The 21,683-nt window shown below is 41.4% G+C and overlaps 1 protein-coding gene across 2 annotated transcripts in view; it reads right to left on the reverse strand.

Moving 5' to 3' along the window:
* Window positions 1–21,683, reverse strand: part of ube3c (ubiquitin protein ligase E3C) — a 177,560-nt gene that overhangs the window by 57,295 nt on the left and 98,582 nt on the right. For both annotated transcript variants that reach the window (XM_063044419.1, XM_063044420.1), the window contains one exon: window positions 10,518–10,650. In XM_063044419.1, coding sequence (XP_062900489.1) covers window positions 10,518–10,650 — 133 coding nt within the window. The remainder of the gene's footprint in view (window positions 1–10,517; window positions 10,651–21,683) is intronic.

A 21,683-nucleotide genomic window follows, 5' to 3' on the forward strand; every position in this document is an offset into this window, starting at 1 on the left:
TGTAAGATCCAGAAAAGGTCAAATGGCATCGCCAACTTTCTGTCTCCCCTTGAAGTTATAGAAAGGTGATATGCCCCAAAATATCTGTGTGGATGTAAACACTAATCTTTATCTGATCCTAATTCCTCTCACTGCATCAATATATCCTTACACTTCTTCTGTTTGTGAAGTTCAAGCACATCCAGATTAGTTGTTCCAATGATATCAAACACTCATTGAGTTGTTTCGCTTGAATTCCTAATTCGGTTAATTAATGCTCATGTTTACAACCTAATTCGGGATTTGTCGACAAGTGGAAGCACAAGATACAAATTCCATGCACAGGAATTTATTTTTAAGAAGGACTTTTAGCAATATGTCAAACCATTTCCAAAGATATGCATAAAATAGTAAGTAGAACCCAAAGGATGTGATCAAGGTTTGGCCAATGGGCAATTGTGAGCAGGTTTCAGAAAGGAAGGGAGATCGAGGGCAAGGAGCATTTCAGATCATTAGGCCAAGACAATTTCTGGGGAATGGTTGCATTGACAATGCTGAGATACATCCTAGGATGACTGGGACAAGTCATCAGGGATATAACTTGATGTCATGGGGTGTTTCGGGTCTTTCAACATCAGACACTCTATCCAGGCAACCCAGCAAGGGCTGATCAAGCCCTGTCTTATATCCCAGCAGCATTGGTCCACAGGTCACAGCTCTTGATCTATAGCCATCACTCAGCAGCCTCTATGACAGTCCTGATGGCCCTCTTCTTTGCAGCCGCCATAATGCCAAGGAGAGAGTAGGTTCTACACAGCGCATAGCCAAAAAACCTCAACACTCCACCTCAAAAGGCTTGCATCATGCCCTCCTCCCATCTCTGTCACTTCTCTACCAGCTCCTGATATCTGGCTTTCTTACGCTCAAACGTCTCCTCAATCCAGTTTTCCCAAGGAACTGTCAGTTATAGCATGACCACCTGTTTCATGATTTTGGACAGAATGACCATGTCACATCTCGGGGATGATGATGATGTGATGAAGCCAGGGAACTTTAATTGCTTGCCAAGATCAACTTCCAGTTACCAGATGCCATGGTGAGCAAACCTTCTGGTGATCTGGGCTGAGGCTATTGTCGATCTCCAGCTTTGACAAAGGCAATGGGCTTTCTGTGTTGGTGGAGGTGCCTATTGCTGTTAATGACTGAGGAGATGCTTCCTGCCACTGTCTTCTGTACCTGACTATGGCGCCAGCGGTAGCGGCCTTCTCCCGGGGCTTTTGGGCAGCTGCTGAGGATATGTTCCAGGGTCCCTCCGCCAGGGCAGAGAGAACATAATGGTGCCTCACCTTTTCCCCAAGCAAAAAGGGTCATTGGACTAGTCAAAGACATCGTACACAGCCTGGATCGTGAACTTGATGCACTGGGGCCCTAATGTAGGTTTCAAAGAGTTGGAAAAGCAAGAAAATGCCTGAGGCATAAAGTAATAAGGGAAAAGTTACAAAGTAACTTGCAAGACTTTACCAATCATATATGTAACAGAGGTAATAACATGGAATTTTATTACCTCTACTACATCTATGATTGGTAAGTAATAAACCTGCTGCTTTTCTTCATGTAGATTAATAATTGTTACTAATATTCATTATGCACGTTTCAAATTTGCTAATGATATACAAACTTTGTAGAATTTGGAGGCACTGTGAACTGCAATGATCCCTTGTTTATGACTTTCTCATGAGTGACAACATCTCAACATCTACCTGGTCAAGCCCCCTTATGATCTTATAACATTGAATAAGATCACCCTTCATTCTTTAAACTAGAGGAATATAGATAGATTACAACTTGGTAGAAGAAAAGCAATATAGACAAGAGTGTAATTCCATAAAAAATAAGAGAACAGCTCTGAAGGTGTATGTATGAAGATAATTAAACATATTATGGCAGGCTGAGAAAGTGGTTTTAACCAAAAAAATACAATGCCATCCTGGACTTCACAGATAATGAAGCACAAGAGCAATCAATGAACTTTCCAGAATGCTGGTTTGGCCACAACTGGAACATTTTGCTCAGTTTAGAGCATGTACGTTAGGAAAGGCTTGAGCCTTTAAATAGGGTGCCAAAGATTCCAGCGATGGAAGACTTCAGTTACATGAGAATAAAGCAATTAAGACTGTACCTTCTGGAACAGAGAATGATGCCAGAAGGTACAACAGAGGTGTTTAAATTATGACAGATATCAACAAAAGAAAAAAAAACATTGCCATGGGTGAAAGAGTCAACAATTAGATACACAGAATGAAAGCTATTGGCAAAAGAGCTAAAAATGACTTGAAAGAAGGGTATAAGATAATTGGAGACCGGCATGGCAATGGTTAATGCAAGGGCATAACTTTAAGGTGTTTGGAGGGAAGTCTGGGGGGGGGGGTGGGCGGTTGTCAGAGGTAGCTGCGTTTTTTTTAAATACACACAGAGTGCTAAGCGTGTGGAATGCACAGCCAGAAATGATAGTAAGGGCAGATACATTAAGGACATTTAAAAGATTCTTAGATAGGCACACAAATGAAAGAAAAATAGAGGGCTATGTGGGAGGAATAATCTTGGAGTAGGTCGGTACAAAATCTTGTTGCCCAGAGTGTAAGAATGCATTGACAAGGGTAGTGATTGCTTTTAATTCTAAAAATTCTGATTGGTATATTCTAGTGGTCCAGATTTAGCAGTTCTGACAGTAAAATTTTCAGTCTTTGTAATAACCTTTTACTACTCTACAAGAGTGCAAGTGATAGTAACTTCAGCAGTAAAGGCAAATTCAGCCATTGCATTCACTGGGAAGCTACAAATACTTTACTATATTTATACAGTATCACAGTGAAGGACAATGTTGCCCTCAACCATATCACTTCCATCTGCGCACATCTGCCTTAACCCCATCCTCCCGCCACCCCACCAGGGATAGGGTCCCCCCTTATCCTCACCTACCACCCTCCCACCTCCCCCCCCCCAATGACCTGGATCAACACAGTGGCATTGTGTGAAAGCTTGTGTGCTTTAAGGACTCCATCAGGCAACACCAACTCAGGGCCACACATATTGGAACAGCTGTGGACAAGATGCCAAAGATTGATCCAACTCAGGTTCCCGAACAGACAGACTTGTGTCTGCCTCCCCCAGGCTACACTTCACTATGAATCAAGCCAACTTTTCAACTGGAGGAGTGGCTTGACAAAAACAAATTAATAGTCTGAAGAGAAAAACATCGGCTATACGAAACAACAACCACTCCCACCCCCCAAGCCTCCATGTCCAGCACATAATTCTCCATAACTTCCATCATCTTCAACAGGATCCCACCACCAAACACATCTTGTCCCCTACTTTCTGCTTTCAGCAGGGATCACTCCCAATGTGACTTCCTTGTCTATTCATCTCTCCCTACTGATTTCTCTCCTGGCACTTACCTTTGCAAGCGGAACAAGTGCTACACCTGCCCCTACACCTCCTCCATCGCTACCATTCATGGTCCCAAACAGTCCTTTCAGGTGATGCAACTCTTCACCTGTGAGTTTATTGAGGCGGGAGGAGAAGATGGCAGTGCGACGCAGATCACAGTGGCCACTCTGGTGGTGATGTCTGTTATCTGTCAAGTAGGGTGCCGTGCACAATCCTGATTTGATGGAGACAGACGTGAGAGCACGGAGGAACATCTGGTGAAATTTCTGAAATGCCTGCTTCGCTGCTGCTGCTACTGTGTGATTCAGAATCTCCGGAGGGGAAGGTCCCAATCAGCGGCCGGGGCGGGTCGAAGCGCTCGGCAGAGGATGGTACTCGGTATCGGAGGCTCGAAGTTTTCGGATGGACTCAGAGTCAGCTACGGTCGGGTGCTTCCAATGGTGCTGCATCGGCAAGTTTGCGGCGCTTGGAGGTTCGTGGCAGGGAGAGTTTCTCCCTTCTACCGTCTGCGTGAGAAGATGGGTGTATCGGGACTTTGAGTCTTTTGTTTAACTGTGCCCATGGTCTGCTCTTTACCAAATTACGGTATTGCTCTGCACTGTTGTAACTATATGTTATAATTATGTGGTTTTGTCAGTTTTAGTCTTGGTTTGTCCTGTGTTTCTTGTGATATCATTCTGGAGGAACATTGCATCATTTTTTAATGACAATAAACGAGGACTGAGTGTCCTCATAATCTAATCATCTACTATATCCAGTGCTCCCTGAGTGGCCTCCTGTATATCAGTGAGACCCCAACGTAGATTGGAAGAACATTTTGCCAAGCATCTACACTCCGTCTGCATGAAATATCAGGATCTCTCAGTGCCCACCCATTCTAATTTCACTTCCCATTTCAATATGTCAGTCCATGGCCTTCTCTACTGTTGCGATGAGGTCACATTCAGGTTGGAGCAACAACACCTTATATTCTGACTAGGTAGCCTCTAACCTGATTGCATGAACATTGATTTCTTGAACTTCCGGTAATGCCACCTCTCACCATTCACCACCCCTCAACATTCCCCTTCCCTATTCCTCTCTCTCACTTTATCTCCTTACCTGCCCATCATCTCCCTCTGGTGCTCGTCGCCATTTATTTTCTTCCATGGCCTTCTGTCCATTCCTATCTGGTTCCCCCTTCTCCAGTCCTGTATCTCTTTCACCAATCAACTTTCCAGCTCTTTACTTCACTTCTCTCCACCTCCCAGTTTCACCCATCTCCTTGTGTTTCTCTCTCTCCTCTCCCCCCCTTACTCTGACTCCTCATCCTTTTTTCTCCAGTCCTGATGAAGGGTCTCAGCCCGAAATGTCGACCATACTCTTTTCCATAGATGCTGCCTGGACTGCTGAGTTCCTCCAACATTTTGTGTGTGTTGCTTGGATTTCTAGCACCTGCAGATCTTCTCGTTTGTGAAATGACAAGCGAGTGGGATTAATTGGATTAGTCACACAAAGCCCCAGTGGCTTCAGTCCAGGCTGATATTCTTGTGCTGTTCAGTAGGTGCACTTTGACACAGAATTAAACAGCACACACAAACTGCAAATCGCCAGAAACAGACTAGGAGAAAATAAATGCAAGCAGCATTTAAACAAAATCACATCTTTCCCATTAAAATGGGACTATTTTAGCATTATATGCATTTGAGCTTTTTTTAAACTTTACTCTATCATACTTTAAACACAAAAACTTCCTCTCAAACAATGCTAAAATGTCAAATTTATCACATTTACAAGACTAATAAAAAATTAAACAAGACATTAGGACTAAATACATTTAAAAATAGTGGGTGTAGATTACATTCATCTCATATCATTCAATTCTAATCAAATCAATGGAATTAAAAGCAAGGAGGCCAGTAAAGTCAAGAGTGCTACAGCAGAAATAGGCCCTTTGGTCCATCTAGTCTAAACCAAACTTATTCTACCTAATCCCACCACAGTCCTCCATACCTTCCCATCCATGTACTTGTCCAAACTTCCCTTCAATGTTCCAATCAAACCCACATCAACCACTTCTGTTGAGAACTCATTCCACACTCGTACCACCTTCAAAGTGAATAAGATCCCCCTCAGATCCCTTTGTTCTACTGCCCCCTCATTGCTCCACTGTTCACTGTACAGGTCCTACACTGGTTTGTTCTCCCAAGCCTCACACGTGCCCGCAATAAATTCCAACTGCCATTTTTCAATAAAGCATTTTGAAGGTTTAACGCTGGAGATAAATGAATTTTTTCTCCTGAAACTTTATTGCAAATTAGTTGCTCTTCTATTATTAACCTAAGAGATTACTCTTAAAAATACCCTGAAAATATTGAGTTTTATCACTCTAGGCTTGAGTTTTAAAACAACATATGGACTATAATTACCAATTAGCAAACTATCTGGCTTGATAAAAAAAATTTTTTTGTTAAGGGTTTGCTATTTTATCACATCAGATGCCACTGAAATAGGAAAATTCTCAAAACAGATTTCTAAACGTTTGGGGGAACATTTCTTCAAACTCAGCCGTAAGTACCATTGTTTTAATACTGACTGAAAATTTTAGGCAATTATATCTTTTATGAAAAATAAGATGGTTATACCTTGCTAAAATGATTACTAAGACAATTCTATACTTTATCAGAATCAGGTTTATTTTTTTTGTATTGTGGTTTTTTTTATGTATTGTGTGGAAATACAAATTTTCATCTGACTTTCAGTTAAGATTTTAATACCCCACACCATATATAACAGCAAAGTTCAAAGTACATTTACTATCAAAGTATATCATACACTGCCTTGAGATTCACTTTCTTGCAGACACTCACAGGAAAACAGAAATACAATAGAATTCACGAAAAACCAAACATGACAAAATCTGACAAACATCCAATGTGTGCAACAGACAACAGATCATGCAAATAAAAAAAGTAAATAAATAGTACTGAAAATGTGAGTGGCAGAGTCCCCAGAACTGACTCCCTGAAGGCTGCGAAGTCAGTTCAGTGCTGAGACGAGTGAAGCCGGTCCAGGAACGGCTACAGGGTAACAGCTGCTCCCAAATCTGGTAGAATGGGACCCAAGACTCCTGCACCACCCACCTGATGGTAGCAGTGAGAAGAAAAGGAAATGTATCAAATGCTGGCAGACAGGACAGGCTCAAGTGGGGGACCTTGGCCGGTATGGAGTAATAGGGCTGAACACCAGTTTGTTTTCCGCTCTCAGGTCTCAATGACACGACCCACCCAGCCAACACACTTTTTGTCCCTCTTTCCTCTGGGAGAAGGCTCAGGAGCTTGAAGACTCATACGGCCAGATTTGGGAACAGCTTCTTTCCAACTGTGATAAGACTGCTGAACGAATCCTGACCCGAATCTGGGCCGTACCCTCCAAATATCCAGACCTGCCTCTCAGTTTTTTTGCACTACCTTACTTTCCATTTTTCTATTTTCTATTTATGACTTATAATTTAAATTTTTAATATTTACTATCGATTTGTAATCCAGGGAGCGGGAAGCGCAGAATCAAATATCGCTGTGATGATTGTACATTCCAGTATCAATTGTTTGGCGACAATAAAGTATAATCTGGTTTCAAGTCTGCCCCAGCCGTCTCTTTCCTCCTTGCATCCGGTGACAATGGCTGAAATTCACCCACTTCAAGGTATCACACCTGCATTCCTCAGAGTCAAATTCACTAAGTCCTTCAGGAGATTGTAAAACCACTAGTTCATTTAGGCCAGTGGTTTCCAAAGTGGCTGATATCATCCCCCTGGGGGGGGGGCATGGGAGTTTCTAAGGGAGCGATGAAGATAAAGGGGGCAGTGAGAGGGATGTGCTTGGTAGCAAAGGGAGCAGCTGAGGAATTACAGGCTTAATTTAATAAATTAGTTACATATTATAGCATTTGATCCTCAGTGTCTCATAACTGATTACAATAATCATGTAATCAACTCATATCTAGTAGCCCTACTGCTCTCTTAGACTTTGCTTTAAGCTCGTTATAGTTGTTGAAAAGCACATGACACTTCTGCATTTGGTATTTAATATATGATGCATATATTGATATATGCATTTGGTATATGAGAAATCTGGACTGAAGAAATCATGTTATTTCTGGGCCAAGACTGTACATTACTGCTGTTCACTACCGTAGTAGTGTTAACTAGTAAGATTTCCATACTCTAATAATGCAGTAACACAATTCCTGCAAATTAGGGTATGGCGTTCAATGGGGTAAAGTGCAGAATTTGCCCTTTTGAATGGTTTTGACCATATTTCTCTAACCCACAGCCCTACTGAGATATCACTGCCCCACTTTATGTACCTTAAGGCATATATGGATCTATACCAGCACCAAGCAACCAACAGCAGCCAATGTGTCCATTGTGTGACAATTTTTTTTTTCAAATGAGAAATTAAACTATCCATGCTCCTTGAACATTTGAAGAGAATACACTCCGATAAAGCAAACAAGAACTTGGCTTATTTTTAGTCACTTTATGAAAACTTTCAGAAACAGAAAATACTTCAGAACATGTTTGCCAGCATTTCACAACCGCAGTGATGGTTTGTGTGCTTCCTACAACATTTCATTGCTCGTTGCCAAATCTGGAAAGCCCCATAAATTGAAGAACTGATTCTGCCAGAAGTAAGGGAGGTTCTGAGTACAATTTTGCATAAGTCACCAGACCAAGTAATTAAACTGATTCCAATCAGTGACAACTCTATTCAAAGAAGTATTAACAAAATGTCTGAGAATGTGGAAGAGACATTCAGCAAAATAATTTGGACAACAGAATTTGCTCTGCAGCTGCATGAGTTAACTTTGCCAGGTAATGAATCTCTGCTTCTTGGTTATATTCGCTTCATAAAAAATGAAGGCATTGTTCAAGAATTGTTATTTGCAATGGGACTAAAAACAGCTATGACGGGGAAGTCAATATTTCTGGTTGTTGAGCAATCTTTCAGAGAAGGATGTTCTGTGCACAAACTTTCTTGCTTGTTATTGCTTTCTTGAAAAAAGCTGTACTTAACATATTTACCATTCACTGTGTAATTCGTAGACAACAACTTGTTGCAAAAACCTAAGTGATAGGCTACACAAATCATTAAATACTGTTATTACAGAGGTAAATAAAATCGTCCCATGCACTCAATTCTTGACCATTTCGAGAGATTTGTATTGAGAATGATGAACAGTTTGAGCACTTGCTGTTGCACACAGATAACTGTCAAAAGGAAACTACCTGAGATGCTTTTATGCACTGTGATAAAATTCCCTGAAGACTCAAACGCTTCATTCAGTAATCAACTCAAGAATATTAGGCATGACATTACTTATTCGTCAGAATTATTCATAAAGTTAAATGAAATCAATTTTTAATTGCAAAAAAAGTTGAATCTTATCAAAGTCAAATCAATCGTCTCCCCATTTCTGTCCAAGTTACCCCTATTTAAGTGCAACACTGGTCATTGCAACTTCTTCCAATTTCTAATCCACTCTGAGTTGGAAAAGAAAGAATAACAGATAATGATCTTCAAGAAAGCTGTGCCCATCTAGGTGAGCTGCATAAAGACATGTCACAGTGAAACTTCAGGATCTTCTCTCAATCCAAGTTCTAGATTGAATAATAAATCCATTCCTGAACACTTGTAATGAGGAACTAACAAGGGTAGAAGAAGAACTGATCTCACTACAAAATGACTTTGATAAGCTGAGGTTCAAAAAAAAATCATATCAAGACTATTGGTTGCAGTAAGAAATTTCTGAAACTATCCTGCACACTGAAAAAAGATCAAGATGCTCTTTATTGCCTTCCCAATAACATATTTAGTGGAGTGCAGATTAAGTGCAGTCGCTAACTTATTTCAAAGTAACAAAAACAAACTGCAAATTACTGCACGTTGGTATCTGAGACTCTGAGTGATATTCAGCCTGATGTTCAGAAGCTGTTACCACTGCCCCAAGCCCACCCATCTCACTGATAAGTGAATAGTTGGACTACCTCATGGATCAAACTATTTGGTTCCATAAAGGAAAATATTGAAGAATTCACTATTAGTTCTAATATAATTCCAAATAATGGAGGTCATTCTACTTGCAGGTGATCAGATCTACCAGGTCTTCTTTAACAAGTAAAAAGATGGAATAATTACACTGATCAATGTACAACTAATGTCCACTGCATGGTATATTACAAATTTCCAACTTGTGTGTATAAATGCACATATACACACATACTATATACATACACACACACACACACATTTATTTTATTTATTAATTGAAATACAGCCCTTCAAGCTGTGCCGCCCAGCAATCCCGATTAAACCCTAGTCTATTCACAAAACAACTTACAATAACCAATTAACCTACCAACCAGCATGTCTTTGGATGCTGGGAAGAAACCAGAGCACGTGGAGGAAACCCACGCTGTCATGGAAAAAATGTACAAACACCTCACAGGCAGTGGCGGGAATTGAACACAAGTCACTGGTACCATAAAGTGTATTGTGCTAACCACTATGCTACCGTGTTGCCCTGGACAGAGGTATTAAAGTTTGCACATCTTTGATTACAGTACTAAATTTTAACAATCATTGTGTTGAGAATAGTGGTATCATACAAATGCATTAGAGAATAGTGGTATCATACAAATGCATTTGAGAATGAGATGGTTTAGGCTAAACCCAAACAAAGAAATCCACTGTTTCACATTTTCGTGAGATGCCCATGCAGAGAATTACAGTGTCATTGTGGCTCGTGAACTATTTTTCTGACATACTCAAGACACCACACAGGCAGGAATCAGGAACCATAGAAAAGCTTCACCATTAAGCTATTTTTTTTTAACTACAACTACAGCAAGAATATTAAGCACATTTATAATACCATTGATAACAATCTTAAATACCCTGGGCATTTTCATTATTATTTCATGAAGAGTGACTTTCTTCGAACATTTTATGTTCAACTTTGACAAAATAATTAACATAATTAAATAAACATTGCCAAACTTATTTTATGTAAAAACACAAGGTGCTACTCTCCAACACCACACCTACCATTTTCTGGTGACAGCTTGTCATATGCATCTTCATAGATGTAATTGCGTCGAATTATGACATTGATCCCGTCTAAAAGTGGCCCTTCCCCTTGCACTTCCTGCTTATCAGCAATGATCAATCTTTGGAAGATCTTAAAAAGAAATCACTGCAGGTAAAGTTAAGGAAAATTGACAGAAAAAATGCCAAACAAACACCATTATCTGTTAAGTTTGTTTTTAAATTTAGTACAATTTGAATGCAAACAGTATTAACTAAGGTTTTTGATTGGTTGTCTAAACTCTAATACATAGGCCCGAAATATGAACACAAGTTAGCAAAGATGAACTCACGGACGTTTAAGTCTACTCTACCATCCAATAAGACAATGCTGATCCAAGTTCAAACTCCACATCCTCATCTAACCCCAATAATCTTTTGTTCACTCCACCCCATCAGCTTCAACCAACTTGACCTTAAAATATTCAAACCATGTCACTTTGAAGAACAGCGGTCCATTGATTCACAACTCTCAAAGAAAAAAAATTCACCTAATACATCTTAAATGGGAAAACCTTTTTCTTAAAAATATTGCTTGGCTCCAGAGGCTCCACATGAGGAAATATCATCACATCCACCCCATCAAAGACCCTTCAGGATCTTATGCTTCAATCAAGTCCACGCTCACTTTTCCAAAATCCAGCAGATACAAGGTTAGCTTTTCTAAGCTTCCCATTCCAGATTTGTCTAGTAAATCTACTTGGAACTGCTTCTAATGCACTAACAACATTCCTTAAATAAAACGACTGATGCTGTACATTTTTAACTATTGTTGTGAATTGTTTTCAGTGTGATACAAACTTCCTTGCTTTTTAAAGTGCAATGACAATAACAAAAAATAGACAACACTACAACAGACCCTGTATTAATAAAATTACTCCACAAAGCACCTTTATTTAAATAACAATTAATTAATATCAGCCATCTCAATTATAAGATTTTCAGACAAGTGTAGTGAATAGTGAATAACGGAATCACAATGTACATTCCTAGATCCCCAAATACATTGCAATAAGTGGACAATGCAACTAAGGTGGCAATTAACATAAGTTGTTCACAACGCTGAATTATAGAAAAGGGAAATTAGACTCAAACTGGATAAAACATTAATTACGACACAGCTTTATGAGTATGAGTACAGAAGAGAATAAAGACCACTTCCAGGATCCGAGCTCAAACTACTGATCTATACTGATCTGTTAAAAGGAATCATATTAAACTTAATTTCCTATGATTAGATTGTGGGCAAATGAACTTGACATCCCCACCTGCACTCGCCTAGCTGAGGAGCATATGAACATTCAAGCTGGACTGAAAACAAGAACCTGCCGTCAGGGAGAATAAGCTCCCAACAAGTCATTAACTATCTTTACCTCAAAATGAGACGTGCATTATCTACTCCAGCTAAAACTATAATGTAAAAAACTCAATCAACCTGACAATCAAGTTTACTTTGGAGGAGGAAATCAAGGCAATATTTTAGGGTGAGTATATAGCAAGACCCCATTTCCTTGAGCAGCATCGTCAATAACTATGAAATATATATCTAATTTTTGTAAGTGTGAGGGAATTCAGGAGAAAAATGCACAATAAACTAGCTTGCCTCCAATGCTACAAATATCTATTTTGGTAAGTCATAGTAATAACCACTCAGCTGTCTGTATTTAGATTTTATATTTTTAATCCCTCATCACCAAAATGCACTGTCTGCAACTCAGTTTCGTGCCTGTAGCTCCTTGGTAGTAAATAAGACATGGCCAGACAAGCTCTGGAGCATATCCAGTATGTTTTGTTGTCAACAACAGGAATTCTGCAGATGCTGGAAATTCAAGCAACACACATCAAAGTTGCTGGTGAACGCAGCAGGCCAGGCAGCATCTATAGGAAGAGGCGCAGTCGACGTTTCAGGCCGAGACCCTTCGTCAGGACTAACTGAAGGAAGAGTGAGTAAGGGATTTGAAAGCTGGAGGGAGAGGGGGAGATGCAAAATGATAGGAGAAGACAGGAGGGGGAGGGATAGAGCCGAGAGCTGGACAGGTGATAGGCAAAAGGGGATACGAGAGGATCATGGGACAGTATATTCTACTATAAGCCTACTGACTCTCACAGCTATCTGGACTATTCCTCTTCTCACCCTGTCTCTTGCAAAAACGCCATCCCCTTCTCGCAATTCCTCCGTCTCCGCCGCATCTGCTCTCAGGATGAGGCTTTTCATTCTAGGACGAGGGAGATGTCTTCATTTTTTAAAGAAAGGGGCTTCCCTTCCTCCACTATCAACTCTGCTCTTAAACGCATCTCCCCCATTTCACGTACATCAGCTCTCACTCCATCCTCCCACCACCCCACTAGGAATAGGGTTCCCCTGGTCCTCACCTACCACCCCACCAGCCTCCGGGTCCAACATATTATTCTCCGTAACTTCCGCCACCTCCAACGGGATCCCACCACTAAGCACATCTTTCCCTCCCCCCCTCTCTCTGCATTCCGCAGGGATCGCTCCCTACACAACTCCCTTGTCCATTCGTCCCCCCCATCCCTCCCCACTGATCTCCCTCCTGGCACTTATCCGTGTAAGCGAAACAGTGCTACACATGCCCTTACACTTCCTCCCTTACCACCATTCAGGGCCCCAAACAGTCCTTCCAGGTGAGGCATCACTTCACCTGTGAGTCGACTGGGGTGATATACTGCGTCCGGTGCTCCCGATGTGGCCTTTTATATATTGGTGAGACCCGACGCAGACTGGGAGACCGCTTTGCTGAACATCTACACTCTGTCCGCCAGAGAAAGCAGGATCTCCCAGTGGCCACACATTTTAATTCCACATCCCATTCCCATTCTGACATGTCTATCCACGGCCTCCTCTACTGTAAAGATGAAGCCACACTCAGGTTGGAGGAACAACACCTTATATTCCGTCTGGGTAGCCTCCAACCTGATGGCATGAACATTGACTTCTCTAACTTCCGCTAGGCCCCACCTCCCCCTCGTACCCCAGCTGTTACTCATTTTTATGCACACATTCTTTCTCTCACTCTCCTTTTTCTCCCTCTGTCCCTCTGAATATACCTCTTGCCCATCCTCTGGGTCACCCCCCCCCCTCTTTCTTCCCGGACCTCCTGTCCCATGATCCTCTCGTATCCCCTTTTGCCTATCACCTGTCCAGCTCTCGGCTCTATCCCTCCTCCTCCTGTCTTCTCCTATCATTTTGCATCTCCCCCTCCCCCTCCAGCTTTCAAATCCCTTACTCACTCTTCCTTCAGTTAGTCCTGACGAAGGGTCTCGGCCTGAAACGTCGACTGCGCCTCTTCCTATAGATGCTGCCTGGCCTGCTGCGTTCACCAGCAACTTTGATGTGTGTTTTGTTGTCAAATCAACATTGTGAAAATACTTCGTAATTTTCTGCTTAAATAACTTAGATGACTTCCGGCGTCGAGTATGGAGCGAGTTGGTGCGTGTGAGTGTGGCTCCCGATTTTTATTGAAAATCTACCTGTTTATCTTTGCCGTATGCTCGAGATAACTGGATACTTACCATTCTGAACAACGCGGGACATAGCTGGACATTGAAATGGCAAGTAGAATGTACCTTCGAAGTAAAACTGGGGGAAAAGATAGCGAAGCCTCGAGCAAGAAGGCGGATGTTACAGTAATGGCGCCGTTGCACGCTGCTGGAGTTGGTCCCGGACCTGCGCTACCCGATGACTTGGAGAGGCTTCGTTTAGTGCTTATTACTAACATGACGCAAGCGGTGCATTCTGCCCTAAAAAGGGAACTTGAAGATGCTTTATCACCAGTGACTGCTACCATGGAACAAATTATGTCTGCTTACGAGACACACGACGAACGCATTCGTGAGGTTGAAGACGGCCTGAATGATTACAGTGACCGACTGGTGAGTGCCGAAGCCGCCATTGCAGCGTTGCAGAGCGAAAACGCATTTCTGAAGGGAAAGCTAGATGACCTCGAAAATCGGTCGCAGAGATCTAATTTGAGAGTGGTCGGCATTCCTGAAAATTTGGAAGGTTTGGACCCTGTTAAATTTATGACCGAGTTTTTTGACGAAGTGCTGGGGGCAGATTTTTTCCCAAGTCCTCTCGTACTTTCGCGTGCTCACCGAATCGGACGTAAACCATCCGGTGTCTCTGGAGCCAAGCAAACGAGACCAAGAATGTTCCTGGTTTGCTTTCACTCCTTTCAAGATAAGCAACGCATCATCAACAGACGGAAGCAGGAGTTGTATTTCCGCGGACACCGCGTGTTTTTTAATGAAGATTTTAGTGCGGAGCTGGGTAAAAAACGAGCAGCTTTCAAGGAGGTGAAATCCCTGCTCTACGGGAAAGGGGTCAGGTTCGGCCTCTTGTATCCTGCCCAGCTCCGGATCATGCATGAAGGTAAAAAGCATTATTTCGATACACCAGAGGCGGCCAAAGAGTTTTACCATTCATGCTGGGGAGAACAAGAACGAGAAGAGCAATGACTTTTTTTTTTAGGTTATTCGTGCAGCATTGAAGGGGCCTCATGCCAAAGCAAACTGTTAGTTTTCACAATCCACTTCTTTGTTCATTTTTTCCAGTTTAATTTGTGGAACGCGATCGGGTCGAACTGCTATGCTGCCGAAACTGATTAACAAAAACTTTCAACCAGCAAAATGTAAATATTTGGGATTTATATCTCGGGTGTTTAAGTTGCCCAGTGTGTTTTTTTTTTGTTTTTAATGCTTAGCTTGACCTGTGTTATCTTTAGCCTATATGTTATATTAAAGGTAGTATAAGTGATAGGATAAATTTTAGGGAGGGGAGCCACCCTAGATTAGATTGAAAATTGGGTTGTATGGGGGACGCCTTGGAAGTTTTTTGTTGGGTACTGCCTGAGATCATCCTCAATTGGGGAGGTAGATCTAGGCTTCGGGGGTTAATTGGGTTTTTTTGTTTGTGTAAAGGGGTGGGGGGAGTGTTTTGGGGGATTACCATGGCAGTTTATTCTTTTGTGTGTTATGGATTGATCAGACTTTCTTTTTATTGTGCGTTATTGTGTGCAACTTATACCCTCGCACTGTTTTGGATTGTAGGCCCTGTGTGTCTTTTGGTATGGTTAACATGAGTGCAGCTGATGGAGGCCACCCTGTGAGGTTTATTTCTTGGAATGTAAAGGGGCTTAATGGTCCGGTTAAAAGAGCTAAAGTTTTCTCTCATCTGAAACAATTAAAAGCTGATATACTATTTCTACAAGAGACACATTTAAGAGTGGAGGACCATAATAGACTTCGTAAAGCATGGATTAGTCAGGTTTTTCATTCCAGATTTAATAGTAGGTCCAGGGGGGTGGCAATATTAATCATCAAAAGAATGCAGTTCACACCATCTGATGTAATCAGTGACCCTAATGGTCGCTTTATTATAGTCTCTGGCTCTCTCTTTCAGATACCTGTTATTTTGGTAAATGTTTATGCTCCTAATTGGGACGATGTCCAATTTGCAAATAGGGTTTTGTCATTAATACCTAACCTGAATACACATAAGCTAATCTTTTCCGGAGATTTGAACTGTGCTATTGACCCACTGCTTGATAGGTCTTGCCCTAGGGGAACATTTTCTGGTATGGCAAAGGCCTTCTCGATGTTTATGCAACAAAATGGTTATATGGATCCTTGGAGATTTTTGAATCCATCAGTTAGGCAATTCTCTTTCTTCTCTCATGTTCACCACTCCTATTCCAGGCTAGACTATTTCTTTATAGATAATTCCTTGATACCTATGATTAGACAAATTGAATACACTGCTATAGTTATATCTGATCACTCGCCCGTGAAACTGGACCTATGTTTTCCTTTAAACGTTAGAGAACGGCCTCTGTGGAGACTTAACCCCCTTTTGCTTTCTAATGAGAAATTTTGTAGTTATATATCGGCTAACATTGACACATTCTTCGAGACTAACAAAACTGAGTCGGTATCGTACTCTTTACTTTGGGAAACTTTAAAAGCTTACTTGAGGGGTCAAATAATATCTTATATTTCACATGCCAATAAAGAGCGTAGGAAAGAAATGCAAGTGAAATCTATTTGGGACCTGGATAGAAAATACTCTGAGGCACCCACTGCGGAATTATATAAAAGCCGGGTTGATTTGCAAGCGAAGTTTAATCTTCTATCTACAAACCTATCAGAACAATTAATTCTTAAGACACGTGGCCTCTATTATGAATATGGTGACAAGGCGAGCCGGCTTATGGCTCATCAGTTGAAACGTCAAGCTGCATCATGACTTATTCCTCAGGTAAGAGACATGCACCAGAACTTGACAAGCAATCCAAAAGAGATTAATAACATCTTTGCAACTTTTTATTCCTCTCTGTATGCCTCAGAGTTCCCCTCAGATAAAACAAATATTTAGTTTTTTAGATAATTTGGAAATACCAACTCTTGAACCAGAGGAAGTGGAGAACCTAGATCGGGCTCTTGGGCAGGAAGAGATTAATAATGCCATTATGGCTATGCAGAGTGGTAAGTCCCCAGGTCCTGATGGTTATCCAATAGAATCTTATAAGAAATTTAAGGATAAGCTCACACCAGTCCTTCTAGAAGTGTTTCAGGAATCTTTGGAGAATGGCTCCTTACCCCCTTCTCTTTCATAGGCAGCTATTTCACTACTTCTTAAAAAGGACAAGGACCCGACTCAATGTGGATCATATCGCCCCATTTCACTTTTGAATGTAGATGTGAAAATTCTGGCTAAAGTGCTTGCATGTCATTTAGAACATCCCCTTCCCAAGATAATTTCAGATGATCAAACAGGTTTTATTAAAAATCGCTATTCTTTTTTTAATATCCGTCGACTGGCTGATGTGGTTTATTCACTGAGTGATTCTCCAAGTCCAGAGGTTGTTATCGCCTTGGACGCGGAGAAGGCATTTGATAGAGTGGAATGGGTATACTTATTTAGTGTTTTGGAGAAATTTGGATTTGGCAGAATATTTATAGCTTGGGTTAAGCTATTATACCACTCGCCTTCAGCGTGTATACAGACAAATTATTTTCGATCTGGCTATTTCCCATTAAAACGTGGCACTCGCCAAGGCTGCCCACTGTCCCCTCTTCTTTTTGCAATTGCAATTGAGCCTCTTTCTATTGCAATTAAGTCAACTACATTATTTCAAGGTGTTATAAGAGGGGACATGGAACACCGTGTTTCCCTATATGCTGATGACCTCTTACTTTATGTTAGCGACCATATAGGTAGTAGTCCTGCTATTGTGTCATTATTAGGTCAATTTGGAGCCTTCTCTGGCTATAAACTGAACTTTCAAAAAAGCAAATGCTTTCCCATTAATAACTTGGCCCTACAGATCCGACAGGAATCCTTGCCCTTTCCTTTATCTCAAGATGGTTTTGTATACCTAGGAATACATATTACTCGCTCTTTTACATCTCTGTTTGAAGCTAACTACAGGCCTCAGGTTAGCCAAATGAAGGCTCATTTCGAGAGATGGCGCAGTTTACCCCTTACTATAGCTGGGAGAATTCAGTCAGTGAAAATGACTATACTTCCTAGATTTCTCTATTTGTTTCAGTGTTTGCCAGTTTTCTTATCTAAGTTATTTTTTAAATCAGTTGATCAAGCTATAACCTCCTTTATTTGGGAAAATAAGGTCCCAAGGGTTAATAAGCGCATTCTTCAAAGAGGTCGTGACATAGGTGGAATGGGTCTTCCCAGCTTTATTCATTATTACTGGGCATCGAACATTCAAAAAGTATTATTTTGGCTTCACCGGCCAGATATAATCTGGTGCCTGCTTGAGTCACGGTCTTGCCACTCCTCGTCTCTCCCAGCTTTGGTGTATTCTTCCTTACCATTGAAATCCTCTCAATTCACATCTAACCCGGTCGTGCTCTCTACCCTCAAAATTTTTAATCAATTTCGCTGCCACTATAAGTTCATATCAGCTTCAGTTTTGGGCCCCATTCATAAAAACCATTTATTTCCTCCCTCCACATTCGATTCAGCTTTTAGACAATGGGGTTTGAATGGTCTTATGCGCATTAAGGATTTGTATACTGATAACATATTTGATAGTTTTGATAATCTGCGCGGTAAGTATGGCCTTCCGCATAATCATTTTTTTAAATACCTGCAGATTCGCCACTTTGTCAAGGAAAAATTTCCCTCTTTTCCTGTTCTACCACCTGCTATGTTATGGGAAAAATTCACTCTTAGCTTTAACAATAAGGGGCTGATTTCTGAACTATACTCTCAGCTGATGTCTTTGGGAGTTCAAGATCTGAACAAAACTAAGAGTAGGTGGGAGGACGACCTCGGTATGGACCTTGTGGAAGAATATTGGGCAAAAGTATTGAATAGGGTTCATTTCTCATCATCATGTGCTAGACTGGGGCTCATACAATTCAAAGTTTTACACAGGGTACATTTAAGTAAAGCCAGACTGGCAGACATATACCCTGGGACAGACGCTGGCTGTGACAGGTGTTCCTTCTCTCCGGCTGGTTTAATACATGCATTTTGGTCATGCCCTCGGCTTAATGACTATTGGGCACTGGTTTTTAAAATTATCAGTGAGGTTTTGGGGGTGACACTGAGACCTTGCCCACTTATAGCTGTATTTGGTGTGGCAGATGATGATTTGGGTTTAAATGCAAGCCAGTCGGATATCATTGCATTTACATCGCTATTGGCCCGTAGGAGAATTTTGCTGGTTTGGAAATCTGCCACTCCCCCAACTGCTGCTGCTTGGTTAGAAGATGTAATGTTTTTTCTGAAATTAGAAAAGATTAAATTCACTTTGAGGGGGTCTGTGAAAAAGTTCTATTCAAAATGGGGACCTTTCTTATCATATTTTGGGAGTCTTAAGGAATTACCTACTAGTTGAGGGCATTTGATTGTACTTAGGAAGTTGCCTCCCATTTAACACACTTATAATTTACCTCACAGGGTGGTTGATGAATTGTAAATATGAGTGTATTTTGGATCATCTGACATGTTGCAGATGTGTATGAGCTGTCGTATTGAAGTAGTGTGGGGGTACAGTTGTGAAATGTCCATACTTGTATTTGTGAATTGTTGTGTTGTAGATATATTAGCTGCCATGATATGTTCGGGGAGGGTGGGTGGGGGGAGGTTTGTTTTGGGGGTACGATACTAAAGCAAAATGGAGGAAAATGTAATCCATTATATATTCTGTATTGTGTCATTCCTTCAATAAAAATAAATATATTAAAAAAAATTTTTAAAAAACTTAAATAGAAACATAGAAACATAGAAAATAGGTGCAGGAGTAGGCCATTCGGCCCTTCGAGCCTGCACCGCCATTTATTATGATCATGGCTGATCATCCAACTCAGAACCCAGCCTTCCCTCCATACCCCCTGACCCCTGTAGCCACAAGGGCCATATCTAACTTCCTTTTAAACATAGCTAATGAACTGGCCTCAACAGTTTGCTGTGGCAGAGAATTCCACAGATTCACCACTCTCTGTGTGAAGAAGTTTTTCCTAACCTCGGTCCTAAAAGGCTTCCCCTCTATCCTCAAACTGTGACCCCTCGTTCTAGACCTCCCCAACATCGGGAACAATCTTCCTGCATCTAGCCTGTCCAATCCCTTTAGGATCTTATACGTTTCAATCAGATCCCCCCTCAATCTTCTAAATTCCAACGAGTACAAGCCCAGTTCATCCAGTCTTTCTTCATATGAAAGACCTGCCATCCCAGGAATCAATCTGGTGAACCTTCTTTGTACTCCCTCTATGGCAAAGATGTCTTTCCTCAGATTAGGGGACCAAAACTGCACACAATACTCCAGGTGTGGTCTCACCAAGGCCTTGTACAACTGCAGTAGTACCTCCCTGCTCCTGTACTCGAATCCTCTCGCTATAAATGCCAGCATACCGTTCGCCTTTTTCACCGCCTGCTGTACCTGCATGCCCACTTTCAATGACTGGTGTATAATGACACCCAGGTCTCGTTGCACCTCCCCTTTTCCTAATCGGCCACCATTCAGATAATAATCTGTTTTCCTATTTTTGCCACCAAAGTGGATAACTTCACATTTATCCACATTAAATTGCATCTGCCATGAGTTTGCCCACTCACCCAACCTATCCAAGTCACCCTGCATCCTCTTAGCATCCTCCTCACTGCTAACACTGCCACCCAGCTTCGTGTCATCCGCAAACTTGGAGATGCTGCATTTAATTCCCTCATCCAAGTCATTAATATATATTGTAAACAACTGGGGTCCCAGCACTGAGCCTTGCGGTACCCCACTAGTCACCGCCTGCCATTCTGAAAAGGTCCCGTTTATTCCCACTCTTTGCTTCCTGTCTGCTAACCAATTCTCCACCCACACCAATACCTTACCCCCAATACCGTGTGCTTTAAGTTTGCACACTAATCTCCTATGTGGGACCTTGTCAAAAGCCTTTTGAAAATCCAAATATACCACATCCACTGGTTCTCCCCTATCCACTCTACTAGTTACATCCTCAAAAAATTCTATGAGATTCGTCAGACATGATTTTCCTTTCACAAATCCATGCTGACTTTGTCCGATCATTTCACCGCTTTCCAAATGTGCTGTTATCACATCCTTGATAACTGACTCCAGCAGTTTCCCCACCACCGACGTTAGGCTAACCGGCCTATAATTCCCCGGTTTCTCTCTCCCTCCTTTTTTAAAAAGTGGGGTTACATTAGCCACCCTCCAATCCTCAGGAACTAGTCCAGAATCTAACGAGTTTTGAAAAATTATCACTAATGCATCCACTATTTCTTGGGCCACTTCCTTAAGCACTCTGGGATGCAGACCATCTGGCCCTGGGGATTTATCTGCCTTCAATCCCTTCAATTTACCTAACACCACTTCCCTACTAACATGTATTTCGCTCAGTTCCTCCATCTCACTGGACCCTCTGTCCCTTACTATTTCTGGAAGATTATTTATGTCCTCCTTAGTGAAGACAGAACCAAAGTAATTATTCAATTGGTCTGCCATGTCCTTGCTCCCCATAATCAATTCACCTGTTTCTGTTTGCAGGGGACCTACATTTGTCTTTATCAGTCTTTTCCTTTTTACATATCTATAAAAGCTTTTAAATCTAAATAACTTAGATGAA

This window comes from Mobula hypostoma, chromosome 3 (genome assembly GCF_963921235.1).
Source record: "Mobula hypostoma chromosome 3, sMobHyp1.1, whole genome shotgun sequence".
NCBI lineage: Eukaryota > Metazoa > Chordata > Chondrichthyes > Myliobatiformes > Myliobatidae > Mobula > Mobula hypostoma.